This window comes from Triticum dicoccoides, chromosome 1B (genome assembly GCF_002162155.2).
Source record: "Triticum dicoccoides isolate Atlit2015 ecotype Zavitan chromosome 1B, WEW_v2.0, whole genome shotgun sequence".
NCBI lineage: Eukaryota > Viridiplantae > Streptophyta > Magnoliopsida > Poales > Poaceae > Triticum > Triticum dicoccoides.
Window position 1 is genome coordinate 256,130,349 of NC_041381.1, and position 21,773 is coordinate 256,152,121.

Genomic DNA, 21,773 nt, shown 5'->3' on the forward strand with positions numbered 1-21,773 from the left:
GTCTAGCGATTTAAAATATCTCCTCTCTCTCTCAATGAGAGTGGAAACATTGAACTTCCCTAAATATAGAGTTTGTGGTGCATATGTCCACAAGGCACATATCATTTTTCATTGGATTGACTCCCGTAGAAATCTATATATAGACATGAAGATTCTCAATATGAAAATCACTGTCAGATATATAGAATGCATACAAATGTATTTGTATCGAAGTGCTGATACAATATATTGTGATATACAATATATGATGACAACAATACTTATATTGTTGTTACAACATCGTAAATGGACATAAATTATATTGACCACTCAGGAGATTGAGAGACTATTCATAGTCTCCAAACATGTCGGTTGAAGCATATTCAAGCATCACATTCTCCGTGCCCATAGGGTTCCATAGCTGGTGATGTCGGATTGAAGGTTGAAGTAAGATTCATCTTTGCCCTTGAGGTTCATTGTATCCCAGGAACTGCTGATAGAGAATAACCAGATGCTGAGATCTGAATCTAATGCCTTATGATATATAAGACACCAATTTTCTGTTAGCGATGTGATCCTGACCAGAGGTGAATTCAGAATTGCACACATTATCCCATGAGACACAAGAGCGATCATGGTGTCCATGGCCCAGATAGGGTAGTGGTGGCCATTGAGGGCGAATGCCTCAAAGTCTTAGCCATATTTACCTCTATGGGTAAACAAGAGATAATTAATTTACAACCAGTAAATTAAAGACCATCATGGTTGATGTTGTAATCAACTTAGCAAAATCAGTGGGTATTTCAAAAAGTTATCTTGAAACCATTAGTGTGAATCTCAAATTGCTAGATATGACGCCTTGAAGATAATCTCCAAAATGGAGTAGATCTCGCAGCACTAGAGAGTATAATCTGATGAAATCAGTAGATACTCACTGGTAATGCCGTATGTCATGACTTAGTAAAATGTGTGGGAGAGCACTTTGTAAAGTAATTATAATGTCAAAATGACAAAATATAGGCTTTAGTAGTAGTCATTGATAATTTGTGAAGGCGGTAGATCTGTATGACTACCTTGTGATCCCAATACATCAATTTGAAGAAGTCACTTTGAATTTTGCATTCTTATTTGCAAGAAATTAAAAATCTCAATTGCAAATAGATGTATTAATCTCGACATGTAGCGAACATGAAGATACATACATTCTAAAATACATCGTACTCAACAGAAATAGACCACTATTATAATGAATAGTAATGATGTTACAAACTTGATGTTCAAGTGAAAAAACTTGAATTGTATAGATCTCAAATTAAATGAGATGATCTTGTATCAAGTTGCAAGATAATTCAGCAGGGTGAATTAATATTTTGCGAGAGAAAATTAAACTCAATCACTATGAGATTGTTTTGCGAGAGAAGAAAATCTCAATTGCAAATTAGTACTATTTTGTACTAAAAATTTGCATTGTACAAACAACCTGCTCACTAATCTGTAATTTACGGAGACTTAAATGTAAAATACATTTCAGTAGAGGATTACCCTGCATACTGAACTAAGTCAGAAGACTTAACAGCAAACTACAAAGTCCAATCCGTAAATAGGCGGAACAAGGAGGGCAGAATGATGAAGAGATGAGGTTTTCTCCTCGTCCAGTTGCTGATTACGAGTAAATCGTAACCACCTCCGCCGCCGGCCACAAGCGCGGGGCGGTTGGAGCGGCCACGGGTGTGAGGAGGCGGTTGCGTGCTGGAGACGGGAGGTCGCGCTACCCTGGCATGACTGCAGGCCGGGCCGGGCGGAGCGAAGGGAGCGCAGCCATGGCCTGGCGCCGGGGCACGGCGCAGGCGACGGCCGGGCGGACGGACGCGGCCACTGCCGCACGGGCGGGTGCCACGGCCACGGCGTTCACCGTCAAGACGAGCCGCCAAAGGTTGTTGTGTGCTCCGCCAAGGGGCTCCATGTACCAGTGCGGCCGGAGCGGCTGCACGACGGCGAGGTCGTTAGGAGAAGGCCGAGGGCCAAAAGACGGCGGCGGGCGCCGGAGCGTGGCGCAAGTGGAGTGGCGGGCATCAGGGACGGGAGGCGCGATGGCCCTGCAATGTCTCTGTCGACAACCACATCGCTAGCTTCGCCTTCAACAACCGCAGGGGTTGAGCCGTGGCCTCATAGTCGTCCTCGATTATGATGACCTCATCTGACAGGCCGGTGCAAGTCCCGGCGCGGCGGTCGATGGCGGCCGAGCGGACGGGCGCCGAACGGCGGCGATGGCGCGGCCCTGCGGCAAGTTTTAAGGCCCGGTTCTCCACTGATTCTCCATACAACCATGAATCCGTCGATTCGGTTGGCTTTCGCGTTTGCACACAGACCACATCTCCAGGTCGCGTCGCCGATGGAAAAACCTGGTGTTGCGTGGAGGAGTGTCTTGGATGCGTGTGGAGGCGCAGGGGACGAACACCACATCCGGGCTCACGTCTGCCGCTTGGTTCGAGGGGCCGAGGGCCACCGGTTCATCAACACCAAAGGGCGTCGCCCCACGGACGTGCACCAGTCTCACCGTTCTTCTCTTCTTTTCCTTCCATGACCTCATGCTCTAGGTAGAGGCATACGTGATAACATGTTACTAGAATAGACAAGAGAGACAGGAGACACAAATCAGTCGTCCTCATTGATGATGGGATTACACACACACACACACATATATATAGCCTTTGAAGGGTAAGCAACCACCTCAATTAGGAAAAGTAGGGATTAATAGGATAATTAAATCCTAACAGCATTGAGCACTTGCGCAAAGAGGACAGGCCAGCCCCGGTATAGAGCGTCAACAGCTTGTTCGAGCAGCGGCAAGTGCTTGAGATGAGTGAATCTTTATAATGTATCAGATCCTTTTCGCCAGAAAAAATAATCACAGTCTGTGTTACGTTGCGAATTGAAATAATCACAGTTCGCAGCATGTTCGTTTTCAACCAGAAAAGCACTCCAGCTTGGACGTAAGGTCGTCCTGGGCCAAGCTGGCAAGTACTCTTTTCGTGTCGTACAACAGCACCAAACCCAACAGAATAGGAAACACCCTGAATGAAAAGAGGAATTAAATGGAGAACCAGTAAATCTGATAACCCAAGAAGAAACAGAACATTTTGAGCATATACCTGAGATCTTCGACGACCACCACCGTCCAGCAGCACCCAGCCAGGATCGAAGTCATAGCCCTCAGCATTCTGAAATTCTGCAGAACAGAATGTCATACATCATAAGGTGTAGCCTGCAGAACAGAATGGAAATTTTTTTTCCGTTCGATCAGAATATGCTGTGGAATGGGAAATTCAACACGGGAGAAAACTTAGAAGAATCGATGATACGGGACATCTAAATATTAATCCTATTTGGAGTGAAATTTAGAAGTTATCTTGCCCAGCAAAGGTAAAAAAATTCATTTGGCGAACACTACATGGCACTCTTCCATGTAGAGTTATTTTGGCGAATAGACATATAAAAGTTCCATCCAACTGCCCTACATGTCCCTTTGGATTAGAAGATACAAAGCATATGTTATTTCAATGTCAGAAAGCAAAGGAGGTTTGGAGAATGTTGGGACTGAATAAGGTTATTAAAAAAGGCATGTGATGTGGATTATGCTGGCAAGGCGATTCTCGAATTCTTACTTTCTATGCCTGAGCAGGAGTTGATTATCCTGAGTATTCCGAATGTTCGTGAGATGATTGCAATTACATGTTGGTATTTATGATGGGAGAGACGAAAATTGGTTCATAAAGAGAAAGCTCAAGATGCTAACCAGATCTCTATGGGGATTCGGGCTATTACGTTAAACTATCCTATGGCTATAGCCCCAAAGGCTATTATGAAAAGAGGGAGGTGGAGCAAACCTCCAAGGGGGTTTGTAAACTTAATGTGGATGCATCTTTTGATCATGACCTGCTTAGGGCACGGCGGGTACTGTGTTGAGGGATGATAAAGAAAAATTTATTGCAGAGGGGAACTGAAGAATTGATTGGTGCACGGATGTCCTAATGGCTGAACCTTTGGCGCTTAGGTATGGACTATCAATTGCTAAAAGGGCAGGATGCAATCGCCTCGTTATTAATTCAGATAATTTGGAGGTCATTGAAACCATGAATAACGGAGGAAGGACGGCAAGTACAGCGGTGGCAGTGTTTGACGATTGCTATTTTTTGGCTTGTGGTTTTTCCATTACTAGGTTTGAACATTGTAATAGGGAAGCAAATGAGGTTGCTCATGAACTTGCCAAGATAGCTAAATTTTCTTCTACTGTTGACTGGTTTGAGGAGCCGTTGAGTGAAATTGTATCAATCTAATAAACGATGTAATTGTTATAGCAAATGAATATAGTTATTTGTTTTTAAAAAAAGAGGTGTAGCCTGCACAGAACAAGACCAAGATCAGTACAGTACAACACGGGCCTGCACAAGCAAATCTGATTCAGACAAAAAAGAATTAAGGGCTAGCTTATGCTAACCTGACATCTCAGAGGACCACCACCGAACCAGCAGCATTCCAAGCTAAGATGTGTCCTCACTCGTCTGACAGATTATGAAACACCATCAGGTATACCCTGCATAGAGAACAAGAACCATATCAGTACATGCCTGTAAAATTGAGAACCAGCAAAAATAACAAGGGCTGGCTTATGCTAACAGGGGACCCCAGATATCAGACAAAAAAACAGAAGGATGCAAACAGGGCTTCCACAAACTCGGAGCAAGTACAGCGTCGCCCCGGTTGGAATTTTACATCAATCAATATAACAATGCCAACAAAACACCATGCTATACCACATACCAGTTCAAAGAGCACAAGCTATACCACAGATCAACATAGAAGTACAATAATCAACAAGGTGCAATATCAGGTAAGACCATAACTGAAACATGATACCATCTTCCAACAACATAAAACATCATTCAACAGTCCCGAACTAACAACAGTTGACAGACAACAAGGCAGCTGAATAAAAAAATGATTTTCTTTTCTAGATGTGGACTTTGTACACAGAGGGAGCTTATGTCATATGTTACAGAAGCCCTGCCTACGTTAGCAATACTGATCCTACAGGGGCATATCAAGCAGCGCACGTTTGCAGCTAGCAGCAATCTCGCGGCAAAGCTTGACACCTAACCTGCTCTAGGGCCAGTGAGATTTATCTCTCCTGGCATGTCTCAAAATGGAAATGCCCATGCGCATGTATTTATATCTATGAGAAAGATGGTATCCTGTTAGTATTGCAATCCCAGAAAGAGACCATCCAGCTGCAGCCTTGTTGAAGTCTGGTTATATCAACAGCCCAAATGCGTCCTGCACAATTGCAGAATACTGAGGACCTGGGGCAGCCTTTTTCTACTGTAATCTGAACCACCCAACAGAGCGCCATCTGACGATCTGATTGGCCTGCCGTCAGTGGCTATTGTTGCAACATGCCGCCGAGAGGCCTACTCATTTCATAAAGAATCCTCTCATTATGTCAAAAGCAATGCCTTCTCCTTAACACAACCCACCCAGGGTGTACATCTTCCAATAGGTGATGCTTTGCTCCAACCAAGCTTCATCCCAAGGAAACTCATCATTGTTACGCGCTCGCAAAGATGAAGATAGCAATGCATTGTCTTCAGACTTCTCTCCGAGAACCATTGGATGAATTCGGCCTCTTGGCCACTCCAAACTGCAAACTTTCCCTAGATCTATCACCAGAGCGTCCCAGGTCATCCAAATTCCGGTAACTAGCATTTCTTGGAACAGAGTTAGGACGCTCATCCTCATCAGCCCTCATGCCAATCCTGGGGTCCGGAAGCATGTCCAGATGCCTGGGTCTTGGTCCACCAGTCCTCAAGTTCCTTGGGTTGTTCGAAGAATTCCTTCCTGGAGTGTTGGAAGAGATCTTCATGGCCAGAAAGTCCTTGGGGATGCTATCCAAGTCCATGAAACATTTCCTGGCCTTTGCATCAGCTACCAGCGCCGCCCAGTCCTCTGACTGCATGAGAGCACTGGCATTACCAACAACCTAGAAAACAACGAATAACTATTAGTACTATAGCATTTGTTCATAGCAAGTTTTGAAGTAGCAGTACAGTGGTCGTGATGCATTTTTTTAAAGAGGACAGAGAGACATACCCATAGAGCTCTCCTAGCTCGAGTAAGAGCAACATTCATGCGCCGTATATCTGCAACAAAACCCACGCCATGGTTTGAAGCACGCACGCATGACATGATAATCACATCACGCTCCTGGCCTTGAAAAGCATCTACTGTGTTTATGTAGATATCTTTCCCTTCCTCGGTATTCATGACCTCCTCAAATTCCCGCTGAAGACACTTCAACTGCAACTTATATGGAGTGATTATACCAACAGATGCCTTCTTACCACCATTAACTTTCACAAGCCTCTGAAGATGCTCGTATAAACGCAATGCAAACTGAGCTTCATGAACATTCTGGTATGAAGATGATCCACCTCTATGAGACTCACGACCATGTGAGATGTCATAAAAAATGTAAGGTGCCATTAATGCATCTTTGTAATACAACTCATCAGGCAGTTTGACAACACTTTCACTGTCTGTAAGGCAGCCTTGATAGAAGTATCGTGATGGAAACTCTCGGATCTGGGGATGCATCCGATATTGCACTGACAATAAAATGGTAGGACAACCAGCCTGCTGAAACCTCTCAAAAAGGCTCCTGCTATAGAGTAAAGTTCCAGCCGCTTTACTAATAACAGTAGCAGGGAGCTGCTGTGGATCACCTACCAAGACACATCTAGCGGCACCAAGTGCAAGTGGAGGGAGGACTCCTACTTCACTGGCCTGAGCAGCCTCATCAATAACAACCATATCGAAACCATGACTAAGGCGAGAAAATAATCTGCGCCCGCTGCTTGACACTGTTGTAAAAACAATTTCTGCTTCGTTGGCAAAACTGGCTTCTAGATTAGACCTAGCATCTTCCAGATTGAAGTTGCTGCCAACACGGAACCTGCTTTCTAATATCAGCAGCCTTGACATCTCTACAAGTACTTTATCCCTGCTTTCTACAGAGGCAGCAAGTTTTTGAAGCAGAATGTCACGGTTACGATCCCTGTGAGCAAGCACATCAGGATCTACCCCAACTGAACCATGGGATCTACCAGCTGCTGCAACGATATTAAGTTCCCTCTGTAGAAGCCCTATCTCCTGTGATAACTGCTGCTCACGGCCTTTTAGCTGCTGTAACCACCCAATTACTTCATCACGGCCCTTCATTAAAAGCTGTTCCGTCCGTCGCTCAACTGATACAGCTTGGGCTGCACGAGACTGTGTGTCAACTCCAACACGGGCAACATCAGGGCGGTAAACCTTCATCTCACCATCTATGAAACCTCGGTCAAGAACACGAGAAAGCAGCTCATCTGTTGCAGCATTTGATGGGGCGCACACAAGCATCCGTGGTTTGGGGCAAAGCTTGGGAAGAGCGCGGAAAAGGTTCTGATCCATGCTCTGCAAAACTTCATCAATAGACCCCGCAGCAAAAGCCTCCGAGCTGCTGTTAGTGGTACTACCAACTTGCTTGTAACTTTCAGGAGCAAGTTTCTTTAGCAGAGCAGCATAGTAGTGTTGATACTGAACAAGATGAATAACATTTAACATTCCCCACACAGTATGGGTTTTCCCTGTCCCCGGAGGACCTTGTACTAACGTGAAAGGCCATGGTTCTTGTTTCTTAACCACTCCATTGCTTGTGCCAGCAGCTGTGTGCATTGCAGCCCAATGAATTGCCGATAGCTGAGGCCCATTGAAAGTACGATTGATATGATCAGAAAAACTTGGAGTGAAACAGTCAGGCATAGCAGGCGGCTGCTCTTGATATTTTGGGAAGTGCTCTGGACTTGGCTGAAGAATTGCGTTTTGCATCTGATGGGAAGTGTTTTATCAGCATCAAGCAAAAAAGCTAACCAAGAAAGACAGATAACAACCAGGTGTAATATGCATTACCTGCACATTAAGACGGCGGAGTGCATGCAATGCTACATATTCCCTTTGTGTTGTTGCAAGGGAACCAAGACCCGTTAGATACCAGGTGCTTCCAGGTTGCAGTTTCCTCAGAACATTAGTCTCGCTAGTGCATCACAGAAAAGACAACCAAAAGGATTTAGTATACATTTAACAAATGTATAAACAATAAAAAAGGTCAATAACAGTGTACATGAATCGAGTCAACTTAACAAAGTAAACTAAACCTAACAATCTAGTAGGTAATATTCTCAGAAAATTGTGTCCATGAACCTCATCACAGGACATGTTAGGATGCGAGGATTTTCGCTTGAGTATAGCTTAATTCATAATAAGATGGTGATGTTCTCAGCACTAGACAAACGAGAACTAGGAAGTCACAGAAAATTGCAGAGCAGATGGTTTTGTGTGCATGCGTAATGTTCAATGTAAATGTGCGTGTGAAAAAACCGACGACCTTAAAAGCAATAGGCAAACTGACAAGTTAGACAAGCTGTTGTATCAGTAAGTACTGCTCATTCCAAGGTAAACCTGCATCGTGCAGTGCAAAATTCATCATGTCAAGCATGATAAATTCCAAAGCATAGTTGACTTAAATAAATTTGGCATGCAACTTCTATCATGTGTGTGAACTGTTAAGTAAAGAATCACATGCCAGTGACTAAAAGAACTAAGAAAATTCCGATCACTGTTGATATAGTATGAAGGGAACAGGGTGGACAAAGAGCACAAAAGTGTGGTCTTATCAAAACATAGTGTGGGATAGCTAAAGAACAGTGATATCACTAACACTGGATTACCTGCTACAATCAAATGAATCCCCAGCATAAAAATGGATAATTGCTCCAATGGGATCACGCGTATCAATAGGCGTATGGCGTCTGACTGTACCTACAAGCCGTCCACAGTCAGCTTCAGCGTCTTCATTTGAAGCAGCGGTCTTCCTATTAGATCTACTTGATTGGGCAGCTAATGAACAAAACAAAGGTAAGTGAACAAAGTTGTCAAAACATATTTGTGGAAGCAAAAGAAAAATCTTGAATAAAGGGATATCATCAGTATGGCTACCTGAACCAGGCCGGGGGGACGACAAAATTGCAACTTCGCCTTCTTTAAAAGTCCATTTATATTCATGTGTTGGCAAAACAATAACATCATACCATCCTGAATGCAGCAAGCATATTTATGTTAGGTGATTACAATGGGTAACATGATTGCTCTACAAAAAAGGGGGCAATAAAAATGCAGAAAATATACCTCGTTCACGCCTATCCACACTTTTCACGCGCACCATTACATGTGCGTCCCTTGATACAGCCTCAAGACTCTCCTCGTAGGAACTATATAGCTGAGCTCTGCATTCCTCAAAAAGCAAAGGCTCAAAAACTCTAATGTACTCCTCGGCAGAATCAAAGCTTCCAGGAACACACTGAAGTTCTTCCTCCTCTGTTCAGATAACAATTATAAACTGCCTTGTCAAACTAAGAGTGCTCATGCACACACACTTGTTTTACAATAGAACGAAACCAAGTAAACACTGACAATGCAATAATTATATACAAGGCATGTATATAATTATATACAAGGCATGTATTCACACAGAAAAAACAGTGCAATTGTACCAACCATGAAAGAAAAATACGGAGCAAACTAGGAACAGTCCTAATAAAAACAAAACACAGGCAGACAAATACTCCCTCCGTTCCAAAGTAGATGACTCAACTTTGTACTAACTTTAGTACAAAGTACAAAGTTGGGTCATCTATTTTGGAACGGAGGGAGTATAATACTTAAGCTTACTATTTGTATAAAATAAACCATATATATCTAAAGGACTGCAATCTTCTTATAAGCATATAAGTGGCCCTTATGTTCTGCAAGTCACTAAAACAGAATTAGCATTTGAGGAAGTAGCACTAGACAAATTTCACAAGCGCATAAACAAAATGTTATTGCCTCACAGCACATGACAGAAGTTTCCAGATTAAACAAGGGCGTCAGTTAACCAAAGATGTCCAGAAGAAACAGGGACAATGCCGAAGAACTAACCTGGATTGTGCCAGAACTTGCCATTTGTCACTTCCCGTATAAGTCGTTCGACAGATGTGTCATTATACTGTGTATTATTAACTGAAGCTTGCTTCTTTGGAACAAGAGACCTTTTGTTAGCTGGCTTCTGATCTGCAGTATGTTGTCCTGTTAGAAGTGCTCTTTGAGAAGAGACTGGTCTGCCTTTGAACTGCTTGGAATCCGTGGGCTGCTTTGAAAAGGCCTGCCTTGGCACAGATTGTTGGTAACTATCTGAGGGGGGTTCTTCGGCATTCATTTTCTTTGACCTGCCGTGAGATCCCAACTCAAAATCACCATTAGATTCTCCATTTTGGTCACAAGGATCTGCAGAATTACTTCTTTCTGAACCAATCATCTCAGATTGTCTCTGATCCCTGATGACTGGTTGGCTCTGCTTGTCTGCAGCTCTTTCACCAACACCGCGAGAAGCTTCCTTCACGGTACGTGTAACAATTGGTGCTGGAAAAGATGACTGTCTCCTCGGTGTAATTGTCTTCATTGTGCCAGCTTGTTTTGCATCCTCAACATTGATGAACACAGTCTGCCTCGCTCGCTTTTTACCAAGCATTGCAACTTTGTGATCATCTAACTTAGGTCTCTTCGCAGGGTTGTTCGTGCACTTCAATGCATAACTGGCTTCTACTCCTCTGACATCCTTTGACTTAGTGCACTGGTCCAAATCATCCACAGGTTGACTTCCTTTAGATTCAGAAGTTTTCATGCTCTCTAGTCCTGTCGGACCATGAAGGACTGGACCTTTAGACACATCAGACATTTCAGTGTCACCAGGTTCAGCAGCAATGTCATCTTTAATCACATCACTACATTTAACAATAGCAGGTCCACTCTCTTGGGACTCTCTTTTCACTTGAGTACTTGCAGTACCAGCAGATTCTTCCTTGTTGCTGACACTACTACCTGCTGTGTCAGAAGCACCATCTGCATCAGACCACTCTCCCTCTTCTCTTTCAACTGATTGTGGAACCTGATTGGAGGGCCCAGTAGGACACACAACACTATCAGATAGATGATTAGTTACCACAGATGTAGAAGCCGCAGTAGTATCCAAATTCTCTTCTGTATTCATAGAATTCTTAACATTTTGTGAATCTGTACTTCTCACAAAAGGCTGAAAACCTGAACCAGAAGATGCATGATTAAAGGCATGATTGTTTAATATCCCTTGTGACCAAGGCACTTCTTGTGGTGGAAACAAATTTGAGGGATACATATTGGGAACAGGAAGTTGAGGTTGGGACACAACAACAGCAGCTTCTTCTTCGTCAGCTTCTGTTGGGAGCTCATTGAGGTCAAATAACATCCTTCCACGAGACCCCATGTCATGTGTAAATGCATATAACTTGAATATTTAACTGGTGGATTCAGTAACAATCTTCTAGGGCAATAGCACCTACTGGAAGAGAACTATTAATGACCTTCTGTATAGCAAGAAATCTGCAACAACCAGCGTAGTATGTTAGTAATATACAATCATAAACAGGGTGTTCAAGGGGTGCCTGGATGCTTCATTTCATTTACTGACATAGCCCGTCAACAAGAGGCAGAAGCAGAGCTGAACAAGGAAGTGAACAGTTACAGCAGAACCCTCATTGTATGGTACTACAGAAAAGACAAATCTTGATCAGGTTATGCGACCTGAATACGATTCTTCGCTGCATTCCTGTCATGTTCAGACCCAGCCCCCTTCGTCCTCTTGTTGCCCACTTCATATCCATCTCAAGAAATTGGATTCTAGGAATCCAGGATCTCCACATCCAGACAGACCCTTTACAGACAACGTAAATAAGTATGTGGAACATATCAAGCAGAAAAGAGTGGGCTGCACTCGTTGAAAAGGTTTACATAACTACCTAAAGCTAAACATTGTCATACACACCATTATGTTTGGGACAAGGCATCTATACTATCAACATGAAGTACAGCAATATTTAACATATTGCTACAGACAAAAAATAATTAAAGCTTGTAGCAAGACTAGTATCAATTTCTTCCAAACTAAAAAGGGGTTCCCTATCAAACACAGGATACATTAATGGATGTAGAAGAGGGAGAGAGTGTAGCTCAATAAATGAGCCTAAAAACTTCGAGGCCCTTCCAATACTCCACCTTGTACAGGGGCAAAGGCTGCCCAAGTATGCAAAAAATCTGATGTGGCAAGGTGATTAAGAGGAGAGAGGAGTTTGATGAGCCCACGAAGGAACGATGCTAGGTGCATGCACCTAGATGAAAACACAACTTACAGTCTACAACTCATTAAATGAAGAGAGCTTAGCAACAAGAAACAAAGCACCTATGCATTGGAGAGTTTAGTTGCTAAGCCCTTTCATGCACTTAGCACCTCATCTAAAGTACCTATGCACTACAAGAGGTCTCACTGACTTCGCATAAGCCCTAGGGCCTAATCCAGTAATAATCTCAACCCTAATCCCAAATTACGACTGTATTCTAAACTGCGGGTAAGCTCCTATAATCCGCCACCATCTCCTCCCTCCTGCTTCACCACCACCTACAATTGTTTCAGCCTCAGGAATCACTGCCTCCTACCTATGCTTCTCCTCCACCCTCTCGCAGTCATATTATTCCTCAGTTCCTCTTATTCTCATCCACCTTCTGCTTCCGAGCCACCACCACCCCAAGCCCTGTTCTTCTTCTTACCATAGTTTTCGAGTCGCGACTCGGATGAGTCCGAGTCGCTCTGACTCATCCGAGTCGCTCTGGGGTTGCGACTCGGAAAAAGTCGAGCCGGCAGTTGCGACTAGTCGCGACTCGCAACTCGAGTCGACACTAAGTCGAGTCGACATTTTTTTGCAACTCATCGACTAGTCGCGCGACTTAAAATCCATGCTTCTTACCATGCCCCTGCTTCTCTACTTACCCATGCCTCTCTGCTCCTCTTTTTATATTCCGCTTTTTCTCCAACCCTGGCTTGATTACTCTATGAAGATTCGGCATTTTATCCATTGAGCGCTCAAATGTTTTATTAGTGATGGGCTTCTCTTAGATTTGCAGAAATGGCAAGTTGGCTCCGATGGACAAACACGCTATCTTTCAAAAAAAAAGCAATCGCTACAACCAACGAATGTTCTCTTCATGCCACTCAAACCAAAAGGCACACACCCAGTTAGACAACCGATGAATAAACACCAATATTGATTCACAGCTACTCCGAATTATATCATCACTAAAGTGGAGGTCTACAAACTTGACCAAAAGTTCCAAATGGGAAAATGATCTAGAGCTAGTCTGAATAAAACATCAACTAAAATAAGCACATGCCTATAAATGGTAAATGACCCCTTTGGACAGCAATGATTTAAAGACAACCCTAAATTAAAGCTATTTACAACAGGAGTGCCTTCAGCTGATCACATCCAACAATTCCAAAAAATCTATTCAACTCCTAACAGTTTACCAGTAGCACAAATGACTCTCCAAACCTTCTATCTGAAATAAATAGCTTGATGACTACTACAATGTTACAGGAATATCAAACTTGATATTCAAGTCCACTTCAAACAGAATAGAGGATATGTGCTTCCAATGAAGTCAGAAGGTTAAGTATGAACTATTATTAAAAGCTACCCAAGGAGGAATTTAATTTACAGACTATAAAAATATCCCTTTATTACAAAATTGACCAAGGCGCAACTACAATTCACTTACAGCATCTACAATGCTAGACGTCTGGACAGACGCTTAGGGGGAATAAATAAATATCATAAACTTTAAAAGGCACCGCCTTACCTTTCAACAGCGGACACTGATTTATATGCGCTAATTACGCAACTAGGCACTTCGTGCGGGAAAGAAACGAGCCAAGCGCTTGGCGCATGCTTTTGCGTCGATGCTACGTCGAACACCAGGATTTAACAGCACAACCACTAAACAGGCAGGAAATCAATCCTAGCACCAGCCTCTAGCACCTGGTGTTGTACGTTGTAGATGCCGTTATACTCTGAATTAAATGTTACAACAGAAGAAGTACGCATACAACAAAATCCCACCCAAATCAGTACAAAATCATACATGTCATCTAAAAAACAATGGGTTCTAACTGACAACCAACAAAACATGATGTTCCAGTAGCAGTGTAACAAATCTGCCAATTCTACTCACCAAAAAGTCAGAAACTAGGTTGACAATTAACTACAACATAGCAACTGTCCAAATTAGATGAACAATCCACTATTCAAACAAAAAGCAAATGAATCTAACACGTGTCCTCTATTTGACTAAACAGATGATGAACTACTAAAAACTGAACAAGCAAAAGCAACTAATGATGGGGGTAAACAATGTACCTCCAAACCCCTATGTCGAGTGCTAGAAATCAATTAGCAAGAGAAAAGTTAATATACGGCAGCACAAATAAAGATCATGTACCCTGTTCCATTCATTGCTACCACTAGCATGGCATAGCCTGCTTCTGTTTGCTCGATCTACCAGGATAGGGTATTTATCGCCCAGTCTTAAATCAGGAAATCCCGTGGAAAAATTTCCAGAATCCATAAACGTCCCTTGGAAGCCGTCGCTAGATTTGGCGAATCCCCCGTACCCTGATCCCCATTCCGTTTCCAGATTCGGCAAACCCACATCGCACAGTTAATGTCCGAATTAGGCAGCAGCCCATGCCCCGCCTGCCTAACTTGGAGAGAGATGGAAGGAAAAAAAGGGCTCTTCCCACCCACGCGCATCCATCCCATCCTAGGGTTTCGTCATTCGACCGCCGCCCCGTTCAATTCGTATCGAAACCGCGTGACGGCGGGTCCTAGGGTTCGTAGCAGGCAGGCAGGAAGAGTCGTGAGTTGGCGGGGATCTCCGTACCAGGCGATCGTTGTCGGCGTCGGCGTCGGCGGCGGAGGGCAGATCCGTCTCTGTTTGACTAGGTTTCCCTTCCACCCTCTCCTGTATGCCCCCGCCTCCCTCCTCGATGCTTATGCGTACGGTGTTCTTCTCCAAGAAAAAAATTCTTTTCCTTTTTGGTTTGGTGGCCTCGGCCTCTCTCTCGCCTCACAAGCGGTCTGTGTGCAGGTGGCGAGACTAGAGCTTTCGCTTCCTTTCTTTCTTCTCGACGAGAGAGAGGAGAGAGGGGGTGGGTGTGAGGTCCAGATGTGAGGGAAGAGGCGATGGGTGGAGGCTTATTTATAACCCACCGGGGGCCAGGCCCAATAGCCACCGGCTACGCGGACCAAACCGTATAGCCCCAACCACGTTATGTGCCCCTGCCTTGTGGAACCCGGCTGTGGGTCCGCTTGCTGCGTAAACCGATGGAAGAGGTGGTTGGCCCGGGTCGCGCGTGGGGTGTGCGCTCGCTCGCATCTCGGGCAGACGCAGTCGCATCGCAGGCACCAGGTTGGAACCAAACTCGTTCGTTCTCTTCTCATTCATCTCACGCCAAAGTAAGGGCAACTCTGTCAGACTCCGCAAAATCTCCGTAAAAAGGATTTGCAGTTCGACGTAAATCTCATTTGCGGGTCAAGAACGAGCGCGGCCGATTAGAAACTGTAGATGAAACTGCATAATTTGAAAAACATATTCGCGGGAGAAATTGCACCATAGTAGTTCATCACATACTACATATATTACATGATCAAACACTACAAACACTAGTTCATACTACTTACTGTACATCAGTACTAGTACTAGAGGTGGTGAGGATCTCATGGCGGCGAGCTCACGTCCATGGACGACGCCGTGGAGGAGCTCAATCCTCCTCGCCGGAGCTACCGAGGTCGATGTACTTCTCATTCTGCTCCTCGCAGACGCACCGCCACTCGTCGTCCTTCTCCTTGGCGGCGAGGTTGGCCGCGGCCGCCTGCTTGAACACGAGGTCTTCGAGCTCCTCGTGGTGGCGCTGGCGCTCCGCCTCCTCGCGCAAGCTCCGCTCAGCAATGGCGACCGTGACCGCGTCGACATCGGCGACGAAGTCCTCCGGCCCGATGACTCCGCGGTTGCCGAGCTCCTCGGGCTCCTGCTTGACAGGGACCTCCTCCGGCTCCTCCGACCACTCCCTCTTCACGGGGAGAAGGCCCGTGTCGGAAGAATAGGAGCTCCCAGCGTAAGAAGAAGATCTCGCCACCGAGGACGAGCCCGCGGCCGAGGACGGCGTACGGCCATGCCGGCGGTCGTATTCGTTCGTCTCCCGGACGCGGAAGCTCGGCGGCGGTGAGAGGCCGCGCTTGGTCCACTGCCTCGCCCTGCGCTTCCTCGCACCGTCCGATCGGACGCGCCGCTCGCGCTCGGGGTCGCTGTTGCCGCCGGATCTGCTTCCGGAGCCGCGTCTGGAGCTCCACATGTGCCCCCACATGGCGGCTGGAGGCGAAAGGGGCTCGCCGGCGGCGAGAAATGTGCGGAGGGGAGTGGGGAATTGCGGAGCTCGGCGACGGCGGGGGGATGGGGTTTCGACCCGCAAACACGTCGAACCCGTAGATATACTGGGCGGGGCGGGCGATGCAGTCGCATCGCAGGCACCAGGTTGGAACCAAACTCGTTCGTTCTCTTCTCATTCATCTCACGCCAACGTAAGGGCAACTCTGTCAGACCCTGCAAAATCCCCGTAAAAAGGGTTTGCAGTTCGACGTAAATCTCATTTGCGGGTCAAGAACGAGTGCGGCCGATTAGAAACCGTAGATGAAATTGCATAATTTGAAAAAACATATTCGCGGGAGAAATTGCACCATAGTAGTTCATCACATACTACATATATTACATGATCAAACACTACAAACACTAGTTCATACTACTTACTAGTACATCAGTACTAGTACTAGAGGTGGTGGGGATCTCATGGCGGCGAGCTCACGTCCATGGACGACGCCGTGGAGGAGCTCAATCCTCCTCGCCGGAGCTACCGAGGTCGATGTACTTCTCATTCTGCTCCTCGCAGACGCACCGCCACTCGTCGTCCTTCTCCTTGGCGGCGAGGTTGGCCGCGGCCGCCTGCTTGAACACGAGGTCTTCGAGCTCCTCGTGGTGGCGCTGGCGCTCCGCCTCCTCGCGCAAGCTCCGCTCAGCAATGGCGGCCGTGACCGCGTCGACATCGGCGATGAAGTCCTCCGGCCCGATGACTCCGCGGTTGCCGAGCTCCTCGGGCTCCTACTTGACAGGGACCTCCTCCGGCTCCTCCGACCACTCCCTCTTCACGAGGAGAAGGCTCGCGTCGGAAGAACAGGAGCTCCCAGCGTAAGAAGAAGATCTCGCCGCCGAGGACGAGCCCGCGGTCGAGGACGGCGTACGGCCGTGCCGGCGGTCGTATTCGTCCGTTTCCTGGACGCGGAAGCTCGGCGGCGGTGAGAGGCCGCGCTTGGTCCACTTCCTCGCCCTGCGCTTCCTCGCACCGTCCGATCGGACACGCCGCTCGCGCTCGGGGTCGCTGCTATCGTCGGATCAGCTCCCGGAGCCGCGTCTGGAGCTCCACATGCGCCCCCACATGGCGGCTGGAGGCGGAAGGGGCTCGCCAGCGGCGAGAAATGTGTGGAGGGGAGTGGGGAATTGCAGAGCTCAGCGACGGTGGGGGGATGGGGTTTCGACCCGCAAACACGTCGAACCCGTAGATATACTGGTCGGGGCGGGCGGTTTGCGGGCCGCGGTAAATATTTTTACGGGTCGGGTGAGTGTACGGGCTCTGTTCGGGCCAAAAAATCGGGCCGAGCCCGTATACTCGCCGGAATTTTGCGGGTCGGTGTCTTTTGCGGGGTCTGCTAGAGATGCTCTAAGACTGCATTTAGTCTGACTCTTCATTTGGGTCGAGACAAACAAATAACATGGCTCAACACGTGAACTGGACGTAAAATCTGTCCGGCGCTTGCCCATTTGGACCCATTTCTGACGCAAATTTGGGTTGGCTGCGTTCAAGCGGACACTGGACGGACGAGCACTTGTCCTCTCGGTGTCCGACCTCAGGCCGTGTGGCAACCGGCTAACCACCTTCCACCCCAAACTCGTGGAAGGGGCCTGCATGTCAGCCACCACGCCACCCCCACGCTTTCTTTCAATGTCTAGTCCATGGACCGACCAGTGCACTTCCACATACATCTTTGCCCTCATGCGTCTGACAAGATCTAGATTGCGCCACCTGCCACAATGGGGATATCGAAGTGGATCCTAGGGGCGTCCATCAAGTACGACGTTGAAGCCGGCTCTTATTCTGCCTCGTCGGGATCGAGGAGCATCGGCGGGTTCTCTATCTCGCCACCCATCATCGCGTCGCGGTAGAGGCCATACGTGAAGGTGGAGGTGTGCCAGTGCCACGGGGACACAACTACCCCGCTACCATGGCCCGACGCGTACCTGCCAAATGGGTGGCGTCTCAGCCTAGATCGGGTGTCCGTGTCGGCCATCCCAATGAGCGGCCGTACCCGTCCACTTGAGATCAACCGCCGACGAGCATAGGCACATCCATACCTTCTTAATGACCCCAAGTTCGTTGTTGAGTCCCCGATGTGGGTCACATGGTTCAGGGACGAGCATGACGTGCGGCGGCAAACTTTCTTTGTCGCCCATGCTCCGAGCTCGCAGGTACACTGTACGTGCTCGCTGTCCCCGCCGCCACCATCGGCCCTAAACGCCAAAGAGGGAGAGCTCATGAAGTCGAGGACTCAGTCCGCGAGTACGAACACATCCAGTGGGAGGGCCTGGATGTGTAGCACGCCCTGTCGGTCACAGGCGATGTGGTCGTCTCGGAGCCAGAGGGCGGCGTCGTGCTGGAGCCGATGGCAGCGACCTGGGAACCTATGTTGGTGGGGTAGTCGTAGACGTGGACGTGCATGTTGCCATACACGTCGGAGTACCTATCAGCCCCGCCCGTGCCCTGGGATGCGTGGTCATCGTCACCGCCGCGTGCACCGGTGGTGCAGCACCGCCCGCCAACCTGTGGCAGCCACCTCCATTTTGACATGAAAACTTCAATACTCAAGTATATCAACAAGCAACCATATCTTTCAAAATATCAACACTAAAGAAAGTTATCCCTAGCACATCATGTTCAATCATTAATCCATTCACAAAACACACTCGAATATTAGCTACATCCAATGCTCAAGTATGATCATAGTGCTCCCTAGTTGGTGCTGAAGGAAATATGCCCTCGAGGCAATAATAAAGTTATTATTTATTTCCTTATATCATGATAAATGTTTATTATTCATGCTAGAATTGTATTAACTGGAAATATGATACATGTGTGAATACATAGACAAACATATTGTCACTAGTACGCCTCTACCAGACTAGCTCATTAATCAAAGATGGTTATGTTTCCTAACCATAGACATGAGTTGTCATTTGATTAACGGGATCACATCATTAGTAGAATGATGTGATTGACATGACCCATTTTGTGTAGCTTAGCACTTGATCGTTTAGTATGTTGCTATTGCTTTCTTCACGACTTATACATGTTCCTACAACTATGAGATTATGCAACTCCCGTTTATCGGAGGAACACTTTATGTGCTACCAAACGTCACAACGTAACTGGGTGATTATAAAGGAGCTCTACAGGTGTCTCCAAAGGTACATGTTGAGTTGGTGTATTTCGAGATTAGGTTTTGTCACTCCGATTATCGGAGAGGTATCTTTGGGCCCTCTCGGTAATGCACATCACTATAAGCCTTGCAAGCAATGTAACTAATGAGTTAGTTACGAAATGATGTATTATGTAACATGTAAAGAGACTTGCCGGTAACGAGATTGAACTAGGTATTGGATACCGACGATCGAATCTCGGGCAAGTAACATACCGATGACAAAGGGAACAACGTATGTTGTTATGCGGTTTGACTGATAAAGATCTTCGTACAATATGTAGGAGCCAATATGAGTATCCAGGTTCCGCTATTGGATATTGACCAGAAACAGTTCTAGGTCATGTCTACATAGTTCTCGAACCCGTAGGGTCCGCACGCTTAACGTTACGATGGCAGTTATATTATGAGTTTATAGTTTTTGATGTACCGAAGGTTGTACGGAGTCCCGGATGTGATCACGGACATGACGAGGAGTCTCTAAATGGTCGAGACATAAAGATTGATATATTGGAAGCTTATATTTGGATATCGGAATCGTTCCGGGTGAAATCGGGATTTTACCGGAGTACCGGGGGGTTACCGGAACCCCCCGGGGGGTAATGGGCCTACATGGGCCCTAAGGGAGAAGAGGAGGGCTGGCCAGGGCAGGCCGCGCGCCCCCTCCCCCCTAGTCCGAATAGGACAAGGAAGGGGGGGCGGCGCCCCCTTTCCTCTTTCTCCCTTCCCCCTTCCTTCTCCAACAAGGCAAGAGGGGGGAGTCCTACTCCCAGTGGGAGTAGGACTCCTCCAGGCGCACCCCTAGAGGCCGCCCGCACCTTCCCCCTCCCTCCTTTATATACGGGGGCAGGGGGGCACCCCATGACACACAAGTTGATCTTCGTGATCGTTCCTTAACCGTGTGCGGTGCCCCTCTCCACCATATTCCACCTCGGTCATATCGTAGCGGTGCTTAGGCGAAGCCCTGCGTCGGTAGAACATCATCACCGTCACCACGCCGTCGTGCTGACGGAACTCTTCCCCGACACCCTGCTGGATCGGAGTCCGGGGATCGTCATCGAGCTGAACGTGTGCTAAACTCGGAGGTGCCGTACGTTCAGTACTTGGATCGGTCGGATCGTGAAGACGTACGACTACATCAACCGCGTTGTTCTAACGCTTCTGCTTTCGGTCTACGAGGGTACGTGGACAACACTCTCCCCTCTCGTTGCTATGCATCACCATGATCCTTGCGTGTGCGTAGGATTTTTTTTGAAATTACTACGTTCCCCAGCAGTGGTATCAGAGCCTGGTTTTATGCGTAGATGTCATATGCACGAGTAGAACACAAGTGAGTTATGGGCGATACAAGTCATACTGCTTACCAGCATGTCATACTTTGGTTCAGCGGTATTGTGAGATGAAGCGGCCCGAACCGACATTACGCGTACGCTTACGCGAGACTGGTTTCACCATTACGAGCACTCGTGCTTAAAGGTGACTGGCGGGTGTCTGTCTCTCTCACTTTAGTTGAACCAAGTGTGGCTACGCCCGGTCCTTGCGAAGATTAAAACAACATTAACTTGACGAACTATCGTTGTAGTTTTGATGCGTAGGTAAGAACGGTTCTTGCTCAGCCCGTAGCCGCCACGTAAAATTTGCAACAACAAAGTAGAGGACGTCTAACTTGTTTTTGCAGGGCATGTTGTGATGTGATATGGTCAAGACATGATGCTATATTTTATTGTATGAGATGATCATGTTTTGTAACCGAAGTTATCGGCAACTAGTAGGAGCCGTATGGTTGTCGCTTTATTGTATGAAATGCAAACGCCCTGTAATTACTTTACTTTATCACTAAGCGGTAGCGATAGTCGTAGAAGCAATAGATGGCGTAACGACAACGATGCTACGATGGAGATCAAGGTGTCGCGCCGGTGACGATGGTGATCACGACGGTGCTTCGGAGATGAAGATCACAAGCACAAGATGATGATGGCCATATCATATCACTTATATTGATTGCATGTGATGTTTATCCTTTATGCATCTTATCTTGCTTTGATTGACGGTAGCATTTTAAGATGATCTCTCACTAATTATCAAGAAGTGTTCTCCCTGAGTATGCACCGTTGCGGAAGTTCTTCGTGCTGAGACACCACGTGATGATCGGGTGTG

At 46.7% G+C, this 21,773-nt stretch overlaps 1 protein-coding gene across 8 annotated transcripts; it reads right to left on the reverse strand.

The window, feature by feature from the left end:
* Positions 1-1,392: 1,392 nt before the first annotated feature.
* On the reverse strand, positions 1,393-15,193 carry LOC119330582 (uncharacterized ATP-dependent helicase C29A10.10c-like). 8 transcript variants are annotated; one of them, XR_005160167.1, is made up of 12 exons: positions 14,917-15,193; positions 10,051-11,857; positions 9,259-9,447; positions 9,070-9,165; positions 8,802-8,970; positions 7,984-8,107; positions 6,127-7,902; positions 5,138-6,016; positions 4,478-4,573; positions 3,132-3,208; positions 2,710-3,053; positions 1,393-2,602 (listed from the first exon to the last, which is right to left on the reverse strand). XR_005160167.1 is itself a non-coding variant. In XM_037603700.1 (8 exons), exons 2-8 carry the CDS (start codon positions 11,408-11,410, stop codon positions 5,624-5,626), a joined length of 4,107 nt encoding a protein of 1,368 aa, XP_037459597.1. In that variant the 5' UTR covers positions 11,411-11,857; positions 14,917-15,193; the 3' UTR covers positions 4,884-5,623. The 8 variants fall into 8 exon arrangements, 1 of the variants encoding a protein (XP_037459597.1); XR_005160177.1 differs by lacking the exon at positions 1,393-2,602 and having other exon boundaries at positions 2,627-3,053; positions 10,051-11,526; positions 11,728-11,857; XR_005160169.1 differs by lacking the exon at positions 1,393-2,602 and having other exon boundaries at positions 2,627-3,053; positions 10,051-11,644; positions 11,728-11,857.
* Between the last annotated feature and the right edge of the window lie 6,580 nt (positions 15,194-21,773).